We start from the raw sequence: 14,437 nt of genomic DNA, 5'->3' as shown, positions 1-14,437 counted from the left end.
GCTACTGCAACCGTGTTCCACACCTCGATCAATTTGCAACGTCAACTCATACGGGAACAAAGGTTCCGCGCAAACAAAACGTCATTAAACATTCTCAACATATTTCTCCACCCCTATAAAGGCAACGATATAAAAGTTCTTTTCCTGCTACTGCAACCGTGTCCCACACCTCGATCAATTTGCAACGTCAACTCATACGGGAACAAAGGTTCCGCACAAACAAAACGTCATTAAACATTCTCAACATATTTCTCCACCCCTATAAAGAACCCCTCTATATATGTAAATGATACAGTAGGAAATGGTAGAATTACCACAGCGGTGGCAATGTGTTAGTATGGTACTGCGCCAAAAGCAACAATGCAAACAAATTTTCTAAGCGTCAACAGCAGTGAAAGGGTTAACAGTAACGAACATATTTACATTATAAAGAGAGGAAAGGAGAGTCTTGTCTCTGTTTCAAGATACCTAAAGGCCGGGTCAGTGATGATCCGGCGACCGCCGTCCGAAGGGTAACGTTTCACAAATGTCACGTTAATTATTTCACAAAGTCGTCAACAGAGTACGCTGAAATTGTTAAAGGTGGGGACATGGAAATCGAGGAGCTGTTCGACGAATTGGAAGATTTCTCGGACAGCGGTCCGGAATTGGACACAATGTCCGTCAGTAGCACACCGAAGCCATCCTTGCGACCTTTCTTCAGCTCTAGTCGATCACTTCTCGCGCCTCCTCATTCAGGTAAGTGAATTGCTTCTGTTCGTGTAAACGTTGTTGAGTATCGTAGACTTTGTAACACGTGAATCTCGATTTGGCAAATACGAGTATCTCTGCAGGCGCTTCGTACAGAGCAAGTGTTACACAGCGTAACATCGAGTGAATAGAGAGAGAGAGAGAGAGAGAGAGAGAGAGAGAAAGAGAAAAAAGAAAGAAGTATAACGTGCGAACCTCTAAAGATCGGTGTAATTATCGCTTCTGTTGAGATAGATAAATTACGGTAAGGAAACGCTGTTCGACGAGTATTTTATCTCATGATTCTGCTTCTGCTAGAGAGTATAAAGAGTACATTTACTATTTGAACTATAGACACTTTCTACAAATTATTTGCTGCAAAAGATTATTTTTTATTTTTGTTTTTTTTTCAACGACGCGATTGCTGTTTGTATTTAACTCCTTGTCTTGTAATTTGGTGCGGATACGTTGGGAGCTAAATGATTGAGAATATCGCGACAATTTTTAGAACAAAAGTACAATTTTAGATTAATATGAAGAATTTTTTGAGTATTAAGAGATGTTACAATTATCAGCATTGAATTAAATAGAGAAATTCAAAAGTCCAAGCTTCTATTATAGTCATAATCAGTAATATATAGGGTGTCCCAGTTTTTTCCTATCAAACTTCCTCAAACTTCGTAAGTACGTTCTATGGGTATAAGTAAGAATAAAATGTCATGTGAACACAGGACGTCTGAAGCTCTGTTAAAAAGTTATAGCAAAAATACAGTTACAGTAATTGAGGTTGCTACAATACAAGACAATAATGGCAGTGGCAGAAGTTACATTCAACGCTTTCTTCGACTTCAGATCGTAAACACAGCTTGTATAAATATATTTGCCTAAATATCTATTGCTATTTTCTGTCATAATAACCGCACACCCGTTACCCTTCCTATTTCGTATTATTGTTATAACTTTCTACCAAAGCTTCAAACGACCTATATTCATATAACATTTTCCTCTTACTTATACCCAAAGAACGCACTGACAAAGTTTGGTCAGAAACAATTCGGACACCCAGTATACAAAACAAACGCTTATTGGTCGAATATTACAGCAAGAAAGAAATAATAAAGTGTTATACCTAACTTGTTAATCTCGTATACTGAAACGAAAATTAGGCCTACAATTAACACGATAAAAATTTGTAGAAAGTGCGTTTGTTCTTTTCTCATTTTATTAATTTAAGCCATAATCGACGTCTTGACGATGCGGCATGATATGGCTGTTTGTCATTTTTAATATCTTTCGTACATTTTCAGTTGAATCTTTCCTCTGATAAAAGCACCGCGTTACTAAGAGGTGTACGTTAAAGACAACCGTCATAGCAGCAGAATTTTTATTTCATTGTTTGCTTTGTTATCATAAAAGTGAAGAGACTTGATTGATCCTACAAACAGCGTCGCAAGATCGAAACGGTTTAATTGCAGTTCCCTGTTGCCTCGAGTCTGTTATGAGTAATGTTCGTTTTTATATGACCTGGCTTATGCTATTCCAACCCTGTTCCACCTTACCCTACCTCCGTCCCACTTTTCATTCATTTTTAATCATTCAAAAGTCCAACTTTCTTCGGCCACTGTTTATCTTGAGTATCAACCTGTAAGATTTCCGACCTAAATTTTGTATCGATTCTTCTTATGCTGTACAAAAATGTGTCGGGTCGAAAAGAAAATAGTGCACACGTATAAAAATGTTTTTTTTTTTTTTTTGGAAAACATTGAACAGATTTTAGGTTGGTGTTTCGATGTTTAAAATTAACTATTTGTGATGTATGAAATGTCTCATTTCTGTCAACTATTCTGAACAAGATTTGAACACGTTTTTGAGTTTTTCTGAAAAATTGCTGGAACGCCAGAAAACGTAGAAAATATGAAGATTCTTCTGGCGAACGTAAACAGAATTTCAAAGTTGAAGTGTCAGTCAAATATTGCCCGAGTAAAATTGGTTATCTCTGTGGAATACAAGATTTTTCTTTGTCAATAGTGGAACAAAATTTCCAATCTACACATTCTTCAAATCTGAATTGGAAGAACAGATTTTTTACAGATGAATAATTATCAGAATTTGAAGATCCTAATACCACGAGCTGTTGCATTAGATTTCAATCAACTCTTTGTTCAAAAAATCTCTGACTTGTAATAGAATCTAGATGGAAATCTGAAATTAATTCGACAAATATGAAATTGTCAATTTGTAAAATATATTTAAATATTTTTGCGAATACTGAAAATTCGTACAGTGGTAGTGATACATACAAAGATGCGATCGAAATGGTGGTACAAGTGCGAACGAGATGATTTCTTACGCGAAATTGAAGAGAAACCGACACTACAACAGATATTTTTATTGTATATGTACACACGATCTTTTCCTGATTTTCTCAAAAAGCACAGAAAAAATTTGTCCACAATCCTGTATGCAAAGTTGTGTCTGTCGAATTATGGATGCATGTACATATGCTCGCTGAAGTATTCTCACTCGTTAGGTCGTCAAACTATATTTATTAATTCAGGCTTTCGATATAATTACGACAAAGTCGTGTGAGCGTTGTGTACAAATACGACAACCATTCGTTAAGTACACGAATACCCAACAGATTTTCAAAAGCAACACCTTCGAAAAGTAATACTTGGACGAACAAATTTTATCCTCTACTTTCTATTTAAATTTTCATTTGTTCAATAAATCACTTCCTTCTTGTGCCACCATTTCGGTCACACCTTGTATTTATTTTATCAATTACAAACGTTGAAGCAAAGACACAAGCTCTCAATAAAACAAGAAAGTTCATCCTGAAAGTTCTCGCGATTTTAAACGGTTCATTTTGAAGGAAAAAAAAAAAAAACATAACTCTATTGAAGTCAAACATTTTGATTTAAAATAATTTTCATAATGATCGATACACTTTTGCTGACTGAAGAAACTGCTGAAAGGCGTTTTCAATGTCCTCCTGTTTCCTAAATCGTCAAGTGAGCGGAAAATGTGAAAATCGGTTGGAGATAAATCAGGGGTATATGGAGAACTTCGATACCCAGTTGATGGAATTTTTGTACAGTTGTGCTTGCTACTTGCGATCTGGCGTTGTCATGCAAAAGGATTAGAAACTATAAGGATAAGACCTGGTCTTAAGAAACTATAGCGAATTAATTCCAAAGCAGACCACCAAACTGTGACCATAATTTTTTCCGGCGCGATTCGTTCGCGTCCTTCTTTCTCTCAGAGATTCAAAGTTTTATACACGCGAAATTAACGCTCTCGTAATACATTAGCAAAAGTGTATCGATCATTCTGCAAATTATTCGAAACAAGAATGTCCAATTTCAGTGAAGTTACGCTTCTTCAACATGAACGACAAAAAATCACCGGAAGCCTTCAAGATGACCTAACGTGAAACAGACAAATCTTCTATCTTCAACGGTCGATCCCAATGTAAAAGTGTAGTGACATTTCCAATTAACGTCAGTCCAAATCCTACGCCATATCGATCTTTACGATTTGTTCTTCGTGCAAGTACAACGGCAACGTCATCTTCGTCGTACACATTGCGTACAGTACCTAATCAGGAAAGCGGACGGTGCATAATAATCCGTGAAATGAACGTAGAAACATAAACGTGTTTCGTTGACAACACGGGTTCTCAGATCTGTTTAACTAAGTGAAAGTCTGGTGGGTTGGCTTTGCATTGTTGCATGTTACGATTCGGTAGTAGTAACCAACGAGGAGACCGGAAGCACTCCTGCGACAGCCATAGGTCAGCAGAGCGCAGGTCAGCCAGCTAAAGAGAAACACCGTGTCGGACACACTACGCCAGGTATGTAAAGGCACACCGGATAATCACGATTTAAGAAGGATAAGTTAGCTCTCGATCGTTCTTTTTCTCCTTTTTGTTTTTAAGGATCTCTGCTTTTTCTCACCAAGCAAGCATGATTATTGCGTGAATCTAAAATAGCACGATGCTCTTTCTTTCTTTTTTTCTTCTTCCTTTTTGTTCTTTCTGCCAAAATTTCCCATCTCGCGACGATCTTTTTTATATTACAGTTTTCACTAGTGAATCGACGATGAAATGTATTTTCTGTTACTTTTTCGTTGGTTTTCATTGTACTGTGGTATTTCTTGAGGTGGTGCTTGAAAGTTGAAATAAGTGAAAAGACGAATGTTGTGTATTTGGTACAATGACGATGGACTGTTGAAAAATTCGAGATAAACATAGGAAGAAATGTGCTTTTGGTAGTTTAACGTACTTGAACAATGCACTGTCTTTTGTTTCTTTTATGTACAATTTTTCTAATAAAAGAGTCACGACTAATTGATAATAAGCTGGAGCTTATTTCATTGCCAAATTGAAAAGTTAACTTTTCAATCTGAAACGTACTTACATTTCTCACTTTTTCCTTCTCAGTAACTGTTAATTACTTTAAACAAATTAACATACACGTCATCGAAGAACGAACCATTCCGTCGACAGATTTCCAAACGAATCCCTCACTTGCTCGTTTACTCATTTCAAAGGTTCAAGTTAAAAAAAAAAAAACAAAAACAAAAAGGCGACAAATGAATTCATTTGCCAAATAGATTGATATAAATGATCGTGTATGTTTCTGTTATATATAATACATCTAAGGAATTATTCCAAGCACCGCTTGCCAAGGAATATTTGAACAAAATGTCGGAAAGAAGAGCCACTCCTCGCTTTGTATCGCGAGTCTTAAAAGTGAGCATAAAAGAAGAAATAATAGCAAATCTATCACTTTCTAGATAAATCGTTACAAAGTACAGTACTTATTAGAGAGACGGAGATACATATCGCAGTGTACGCAATTTTGTAGATTGGAGAAGGAACTCCACCGCATGAATGACCTCTTGCTAATCAGCAGAAGCTTGGTGTTTCGTGAATCAAAGATATGAATCGCTAATTAGATGCCTCATAGTATCACGATAAACCGTTCTTAGCAAATAACCTTTCGATGTCCAAATGTCTTTTGTTGTAAGTATAAACGAAAGTTAGAGTCACATTTGTATAATAGTAACAACAACACCTGGACACGAGCATTCTCTGTGCAAGGATGATCGAAGTTTCATTTTGAATTTCTTTTTTTCCCTCTCTATCATCATCTTCGATGTACAAACAAAATTTCACCCTTTCTCAGAGACTGTGTGTGTACAAAATTCAACTTCATTCGTTTCTACTTCTATCGTTCTTGCATCGTACAAAGAAATGTATAAAAACCAACACTTCCAATCTCGGTTAGATGTTAAACCGTACATGTAAGAATGACAACGACACATGTGTAAGAGAATGCAATGAAAATAAACGTTTACCTGGCATCTGGTTTCTCTTATCTAATCATTTTCTGTATTTCTATTCATTTCGATCGAACTTTCTGTGCTAAATGTTAGACGCTTTTTCGCTCGACCGAACCTCGCGATCGTTCTGCGAGAGAGATTATATACATCGTATGTCTGTGTGCCTCTTTGCGGCTTTCTCTATGTAGTTATTTATTCTGGACGAACGAAAAAAAAAAAAAAAGAAAATATACGAACTACTTGTAACACCAAAAATCCTGTCCGCTGGCCTACTCTCTTTCCGCATCTATCTGTCTACTTGTACGTACGTATCTCTCTTCTTTGTTACTACCAACTTTTTAATATCTGTCTCTCTGTTACTAACTTTTCATTTTTTCTCTGGTCGCGCTGGACCGACTAACACGCGACACATTCGATCGTGAGTTTTCTCGAAGCTTTCTAAAGAGAAAAAAGAATAAATAGAAATAAAGTAATCAAAAGACATACTCGACTGTCTCGATCACGAATGCCTCTATTGTGCCCGTTGCATTATGCGTGTGATGTATCCTTTGATGTTGATACGATAGTAAGTACTCTTCTCACATACACTATTATATATATATATGTACATATGTATATGTACATGTACTCTAATCGAACCGTAACGTCGATTAATTAAACGTGTAGAGTACCTTAGTGTACAACTGTTCACTTTGATCGCGTTATAGACGCATTTCGCTCGCTCTCTATGCCTTATTTCTGCGAGTTAATCGATCACACGATTGCCGCGCACGTTGTCGATCGTATTGTTGAGACTATGATCGATGAATTCGGGGAAAATTGGTTTAACGAAATTTGGTAATTCGGTAATTTGTGGATAGGACCATAGAGATTCTCTGATTTTCCTTCTTTTGTTTTTTTATCGTTGATTGACAAGAAGTTTTTTATTTGTGAAAGTTTAATGCAGTTTCCTTGGAATAAAAGTTGTAGAATTTTGTTCTCAGTTGGTAACTCGTTTCTTTTATACGTCTTCTGTAACGCTTAACCCTTTGACTGCTGGCCACTCAGAAGTAGAGCGCAATTTCGTAATATGAAGTTAACGAGTGCGTAAATTTGTAATATGAAGAATATATAAACATAATATTTAGTGAAAGGGTTAATAGCTGAAAGAAAATCCGAATACGGACACCTCGAATACTCAGACACGGATTTCGACACAAAATTCGGATTATAATGAGTGTTTCGAGTACTCTGATATCCGGATAGTAAGAGCTCTAATTAAAATACGGCAGTTTCAAGCAGAAATGGATCGACTGAAATTCCGTCAGAATTATCTCTTAAGTCCTCCTCGAAAATTGTCGATGAAACGTTGAAACACTCTTAAGAGATCTGCTTCAGAATTCTTGAATAATACAATGCAGTACAATAATAATACAATACGTAAAAAAAAATTCTTACTATAACTAAGCGACGCATTATACAATTCATTTACTGTACACGTGTACTCACCTCAATATGTACTTTATATCAGAGAACTAGCATTGCACTCCCACGAGATCGTAAACTTTTAGTAATGTGATTTTTAGCGATATTTTTCATGACTCGATTGCTCTGTAATGAAAAATATAAAAAATAAAGGAAGTTTTGTTATATTATACAGGGTGGACCACCTCAATTATTTTCGTTATTAGTGGACCCCAAAATGTGTTTTGTCACATATGATACGATTTCAAAGGACCTTCAATGTAATTAACCTTAGATTTTTTTTCTATCTCTTTTTAAAATAAGTTTTCAAAGCCACGTTAATTTTTTTATGAATAACCCTGCAGTTCTTTTTTGTCTATTAGCTAGGAGGCATTGAGACGAATTCAACGACCAAAATGTGACATATATACAAAATTTATACATAAAAACATGAAACGTGACTGTGAAAACTTATTTAACCCCTGAACATATGATTTCTTTTCTGACCGTGCGTCTAAGCGTCAGCCATTTTCTATTTTAGTACTGTACCAGGTGACAAAAACTAATCTGTCACAAATTAATTACACTTCGTAATCCTCAGTCTTACAAATTCAAACGAAAGTTAAGATTACAATTAATTTTTCTTACTAATATAACGATTTTTCTCACATCTTCACCAGAATCTGCCACGTGTCTGACACGTTGTCATATATCAAGGGGTTAAAAAAAGAACATAGAAGAAATCTAAGGTCACTATCTTAAAGATCCTCTGTGACCAAAAAACTTTCAAGCAATCTCCTAATACTGAAAATAATTAAAATGAATTGAAAGAATTAAAAATGATAAGACGATTCACTCGATGTGGCCCAGGCGAGCCAAAAAATTGGACACCCATGCTTTACACATTATGTACATAAGTATCCGTCAAAAGAAGCAATTAATCTTACTACCGCATGAGTAAGAACGTTTCAATCTCCCATTCTGTTCCTCTGTACTTTCAAAATACGCGACAATATCAAAGAGGTGGTCTCGACGTTGCGATTGATAACGGCGCGCGTTCTCCGGGACGTGGTGCACACTGCGACGAGGAGTAATGAAATTTCGTTGCAGAACGCGGCGTGGATAGGCAGAGCGACGATAGCTCCCGAAGAGCGGACAGTGATTCGCATCCGGAGAATTGGACGGATCACGAGGCGAACGATCCACCGAATTACGTGCCCGGCTCGCCGCCGAAGTCTGAACAGCACAAGACCGAGAGCACCGACAGACGAAGCAGACTTTTTACCCGCGACAGAGGTACACCGGGTACCAATAAATCTAAGAAGCACAGCCTCAGCGTGGATTTGAAGCCTCCTGCCGATTTGAATAGCTCCGAGGTAGATAGAGGGAGAATACACGATCCATACAACCCACGTGTATATACGTGCTCTTTCTTCTTTCCTTTTTAACGAAGTTTGTACGTTGTTTAACGACACGCTGATACCTAATTAACCCTTTCGTTGTGAAGAGCGTATATACAGGGTGTGTTTAGTAACTGGGACAGTGCTGTAACTCCGTTCCAGGTGAAATTGGAGGAAAATTTCAGTGGAACGTCATTGGAAACTCGATTCCTTTCGAGATATTTGACTTTCTTTGAAAATTCACGATAAATACTCTTTTCCTGATGGTTTTCATTGCGTTATTTAATTGTTCAGCACTGATTCTCAAAACAGTTACTTGTAATCCTCTCATTTAATTCATCTATGGAAAGTAAAGGTTGCGAATAAATTTTTGCAATTTTTGCAAAAGTGGTTATACCAAGAATTACTGTCTTTACCTTGAACATCTCTGGAATTATGAAAGTCCGAGTAGGACTCCAGAGTCCCATACATTGTAATGAATTTTTATTAACCCTCTAAGTCCGGGGATGTTTTAAACTTGTAGAATTTTTGTTGTCGTTAGAATTTGACTCTATATAATTATCCAAATAACAAAAATTAATACCACCTTTCATTTAAAAAAAATGGGAGAGCCCCCTCTGTATTCGAAAAAAATTTGTACCTTACTACTTTATTATTATTATTACATTAATACGTTAATATTTTCTACATTTATTAGTATTTAGGAAAACGTGTCACCTTCGTATGATCTACAGAAAAATTAATTACACCGGATTCCTCATTCAATTCCTCTCTGAACCATTTTTCAAGTAATTTTTCAGTAATTTGTAGATCAATATTGGACACCCTGTAAATAATTTATACATATATAAATTAGTTAAACAAAGTGTACAAATGTTCACGTTTCACAAGAAGCTGAACGAGGTAACAATAAATCCTCTAGATCTTCAATGTATCACCGAAGTCAGAATTGAATTTCATTGAACAGCGGAAACAGTCGCCAGTAGATCACAGCTTAAAACGTTTCGCTCGTATATCAAACAGAGCCACGCATTAACCGGAGCACACATATTGTTTCAGCCGAGGAAAGCGTTGGTCGAGCAGTTAAGTCGGGTTTTGCCAGATGACAGTTTGCCAGACGCTGTGTCGTTGGTGTCGCTGTCTGACCCAGGAGCGGCCGTGCTGGCCACCAGACTTCAAGAAAGGAACCATAGAGTCCTGACAACTGCTTCACCGGCGGACATTCGTGCCACTTTCACGTGTTTGGTCACACGAATACAGAAATTGTAATTATCATATCCTTTTTTCCGTATTAAAATTTCAGAAGAACGTAGGGAGATCTAGACTCTAGATTGATGGACCCTCCTTGGTTGGATAAACGTTGAGAGATCTTAAGAACAGATTTCTTTGCAATATGGTACTACAGTGGTTAATTAAAAAAGAAAGAATTAGTTAATATTGGAGAATGGAGAAATTAAATGTTTAAGGAGGAAGAAACATCCTTGGGGAAATCTTGATTAATATAATATATAAAGTTTGTTAATTTCTAGATATTTTGGAACAATTAGGAGTCATTTGAAATGTTGTCAACAGAATTCTCGCAATATATTTGTTATGTTAAAGTAATGAATTTTTGGTGTCACAGAAAAGTATTTGAAAAGTATTTGATGCTTTTCTCAATAGAAATGTAAAACGGGGCGAAATAACAGAGTACCTTTTCAAAGAAATGACTTTGTCATTAAATACTTTAATAAATTCAAAAGTCTCAACGCGAAATATTAAAAAAGAAAAATATTTTAACAAATTCAGAAATATAATATTTAAAATAAATTTAATAAATGAATGTAAATATTTTAATAAATTCAGAATGTTTCGTTTATAGTTGTAACAGCTCCGCGAAGCCACCAGCACCGATCAAAGTAGTAATCGCCGGAGGAGACAGTTTTGTAAATGCGGTGCTGCGCCATTATGTGGATCACCTGAGTTTTCGACCGCACAATTATCTGAGGTTTCTGGTCGTGCCTCTGGGCTCGAATACATTGTCGAAGTATCTTGGTTCGATAGACACCAAGTATTCGATGTTATTCGGCGACGAGTGGAAAGAATTGCTGGAAAGGGAAGGCGGTGGCGCAAGCGAGGGTGCAGCTAGGGTGTCAGAGTATTTGGCGGCGGCTGGTACAACCTTGTTGTTACCAATCGCGGAAGCCATGGTTACGTACAGGTAGGACTATTTAGAATTATTTTGGTACTACACTCGTACATCAGCCACTCAGAAGCCAAAGTAACTAACTTCTACAAATAGAATTTACTAAATTTGTTTTCTTTATGAAAAATCAAACACTAAACGTGTGCTTTGATACTAAAATTGGAAGAATATCAAAAAATAATGTTAATCATTTTGGCTTCTGAGTGGCTCATATACTGGTAAATACAAAAGTGGTGTCAACTACACTAAATTTATCATAAATTTAGAATAGAAATAAACATTACTGGTGTGTAGAAAATTCATTTTGCAATCATCCTTATAGCTAACAAATTTTGGATAAAGTGTATGAAATTTGATATGACTGCAGTAACTACTCAAATATATCAATTTTACAAAAACATGTTTATTCTACTTAATCACTGCCAGTTGTTGCTTACTTTTCCTAATATGATTTGAATAGTTAAGCAGTATGTTATCTTTAAAAATTGTGTCCAACTTTGTAACAATTCCATCTTAGAGTTCTAAGAAAAAAACACAATTATTAACATAAATAAATATATACATTATCACTTATCCTTACCACAACACTTCAAACATAATTTCTTCTAAATAACACTCCCTATGCGAATCGTTTCAAAACCCTATAGTAAGTTAAACTTGAACAAATTGAAATTCAATTTCATACAACTTTACATTCTGTTTAATTTTGCAGAGAAACGGACGACAGCAGCCAAATCTTTATACCGTTCATAAACGACGTTCGCGTAGGTTGTCCAGACAGCAGTTCCTCCGCGTCAGTTGACTTGGAGGAGAGCAATGTGACTATGTCTGGCTCACCGCCCTCTTTGCCACCACCTGGACTACCTATTCCACTTCCGGGTAGGTTAACACCACCCAGTAGTCCTAACGTTGGTCAACCAACGAGGGAAGGCTGGGAACCAGTCGAGCTACAGCTTGATTATTGGAGCAAACACACGCAAGGTGAAAAGGGCAAGAATACGTTGAGACAAGCGTTTAGGGCGTTGCACGTTCAGAGACTTCCGCCATTGGGAGAAAATCCTGGTCATTACTTGTCTATGAATTACACCACAAAAGAGAAGAAACAAAAAAGTATGTGTAGCATTGGATTTCCTTTTTAATGTTTAATTGTTAGGTGAAACCTTTGAGAGCTACTTGTTGATACTTGGAATTAGATTGTTCTTGTGAAATTGGGTTTCATTTTAATCTAAAGTAATTCATTCCTTTTGCAGTAATGAGACTGGGCAAGAAGAAAGAAAAGGAGAAGGAGAACGAGCCAAAGAGTCAAACAGTTGAAGGTGTGACACGACTTATATGCTCTGCAAAGACTCACAACATTCCATTAAGAGGTAACAAGATATTCTGATTGTCTCAGAATGTTGCGATGTTTTAATCCAAAACGTGTCAGTTCTTCATAACGAAAGAAAAACAGAGTACCCTATCGTAATTGACCATAATCACGTATATGAACATGTATAACGAAACAATGTTATCAATGTATACCATTTGATTATTTATCCTTTTCTTGCTGCTGTACGTGCAATTAAAATCTACATTTTAATCAGATTTTTTTTTACGAAATATCATTTACGACTTCTCAATTTCTTTTGTCATGCAGAATTGCATATTTGAACTCTGTCCATCATTTTAATGGGATACATGACAGATGTATTTAAATAACGTCTCTCATTGTACTTGCAGATGTAAGAATGAAAATAGTGGAACAGCAAATATAACATAAATGAACGCATAAATTATAAAATGCTGTAACAAGTAGACATTTCAATTCTTCACAAGTACAAATGAAGTTATAATATATCTTTTAATTGAAGACAGTGTCTCTCATAATGTACAAAAATTTGTTGCCCTAAAATTGTTCAAAACTAGCAAAAGATATGAAGAAAAAAAGTTTGAACGTTAAATGAAATATAATCGTTTGTTTCTTCTTTAGTGAGCATCGACGGTAACGAGTGGTACGGCGTAAAATTCTTCCAACTGTCGGCGCAGTGGCAAACGCACATCAAGACGTTTCCAATAGCCCTTTTGGAGTACAGTCAGCAACAAGCTCCTAATCCCACGTAAACACTTCCTTCGTTTCTGTCAGGCGTCAGACATTTTGTCAGATTTCGTTTGTGTTCATGGATATTGCCAATTAGAATCAACAGCTTAGCTTATCGTGCAGACTCGACAGCCTCAACGCAAAAGAAAAGAGAGAAAACAAAGAAAAACAGAAAAAGAAACAGAGTATACAATAGAGAACAAGCTTAAAACGTTGGATAGTCTGCTGCTTTAAAATTGAAAGCTGTTGGAGCTTGATCGTTGCAACTATCTAAATGCGCTGGCCCCTTTCTTTCAAGTTTAATAGCGTACAACTTTATTTTTCTTTGTTCTCCAACTCCTTGTTACAGTCTGTCGCTTTTCATATTCAGAACATGTTCCACAGTACGTTCTTCTTGCGTAAAAAATCACCAAGAGTACGCGAGTAGCAATCGTTACTTCAGACTCAAGTGTGTGAACGATGGTAGACGTGGTTAACACATATCGTATTACAGTTAATATAAATAGAGAAACTGGTGGATTTCGTTGGTTATGAAAATACCACAGACAGTCCGAGAACGTATTGTTTTCAACATGATATCCACGCAAGAAAATATTCCAAACACGATATTCAGCATAAAAAAATCGATCGATTTCGCTGCGAGTCGAACTGATATATACTTGCTAAGATAGATCTTTGTCTAAATCGCAAAGTAGCAAGCAAAGGTTTAGCGTTAAATTATGTATTTATTTAATTAACGTGTATTCTATATATGATCGCATATATAGTAATGGAGCATACGGCGACGTTATCGAAAGAAGTCTGTGATACAGGCAAACATTTCTCTTAGCGCACAAACCATTGTTCAGAGAAACAAGACCGCATATAATTCGGGCAGAATTTTTCTATGAGAAAAGAGGAACGGTAAAAAGAAAGAAGACGGTAACAACAATGACGATGATAAAGAAAGAAAGAAAGAAAGAAAGAAAAAAATGAAAAAGAACAGCTCATTAGTTATTATACTCCTTTTCTCGTTTAAGATTTGGACACATTTTTTGTATTCCATTTTATAGATTTTTAGCCCCAGGCTGCTGTAGTTTAAATACTCTATTTTCAGATTTTATTATTTAATACTTTATTCCCGTTAGACGTCCTTCTGACTCCCGGTATAATATAGAGTATACTTATCTACGTATTATTGTTTAGCCATTAGAAAGAGAAAGAATACAAATTCTTCGTCACAATGACGTTTCACACGGTGATGTTGAAACGTAT

At 36.2% G+C, this 14,437-nt stretch overlaps 1 protein-coding gene across 1 annotated transcript; it reads left to right on the top strand.

Moving 5' to 3' along the window:
• Positions 1–561: 561 nt before the first annotated feature.
• On the top strand, positions 562–13,464 carry LOC108575475 (phosphofurin acidic cluster sorting protein 2; the record flags this gene model as incomplete). The annotated part of the gene is made up of 8 exons (XM_017938291.1): positions 562–738; positions 4,481–4,585; positions 8,632–8,897; positions 9,981–10,186; positions 10,783–11,121; positions 11,819–12,216; positions 12,357–12,473; positions 13,076–13,464. Coding segments are annotated over 8 exons (1,739 nt in total), but the record flags the coding sequence as incomplete, so codon positions are not given.
• Between the last annotated feature and the right edge of the window lie 973 nt (positions 13,465–14,437).

This window comes from Habropoda laboriosa, unplaced genomic scaffold (genome assembly GCF_001263275.1).
Source record: "Habropoda laboriosa isolate 0110345459 unplaced genomic scaffold, ASM126327v1 scaffold276, whole genome shotgun sequence".
Lineage (NCBI taxonomy): Eukaryota > Metazoa > Arthropoda > Insecta > Hymenoptera > Apidae > Habropoda > Habropoda laboriosa.
This window is presented reverse-complemented; position numbering and strand designations above follow the sequence as displayed.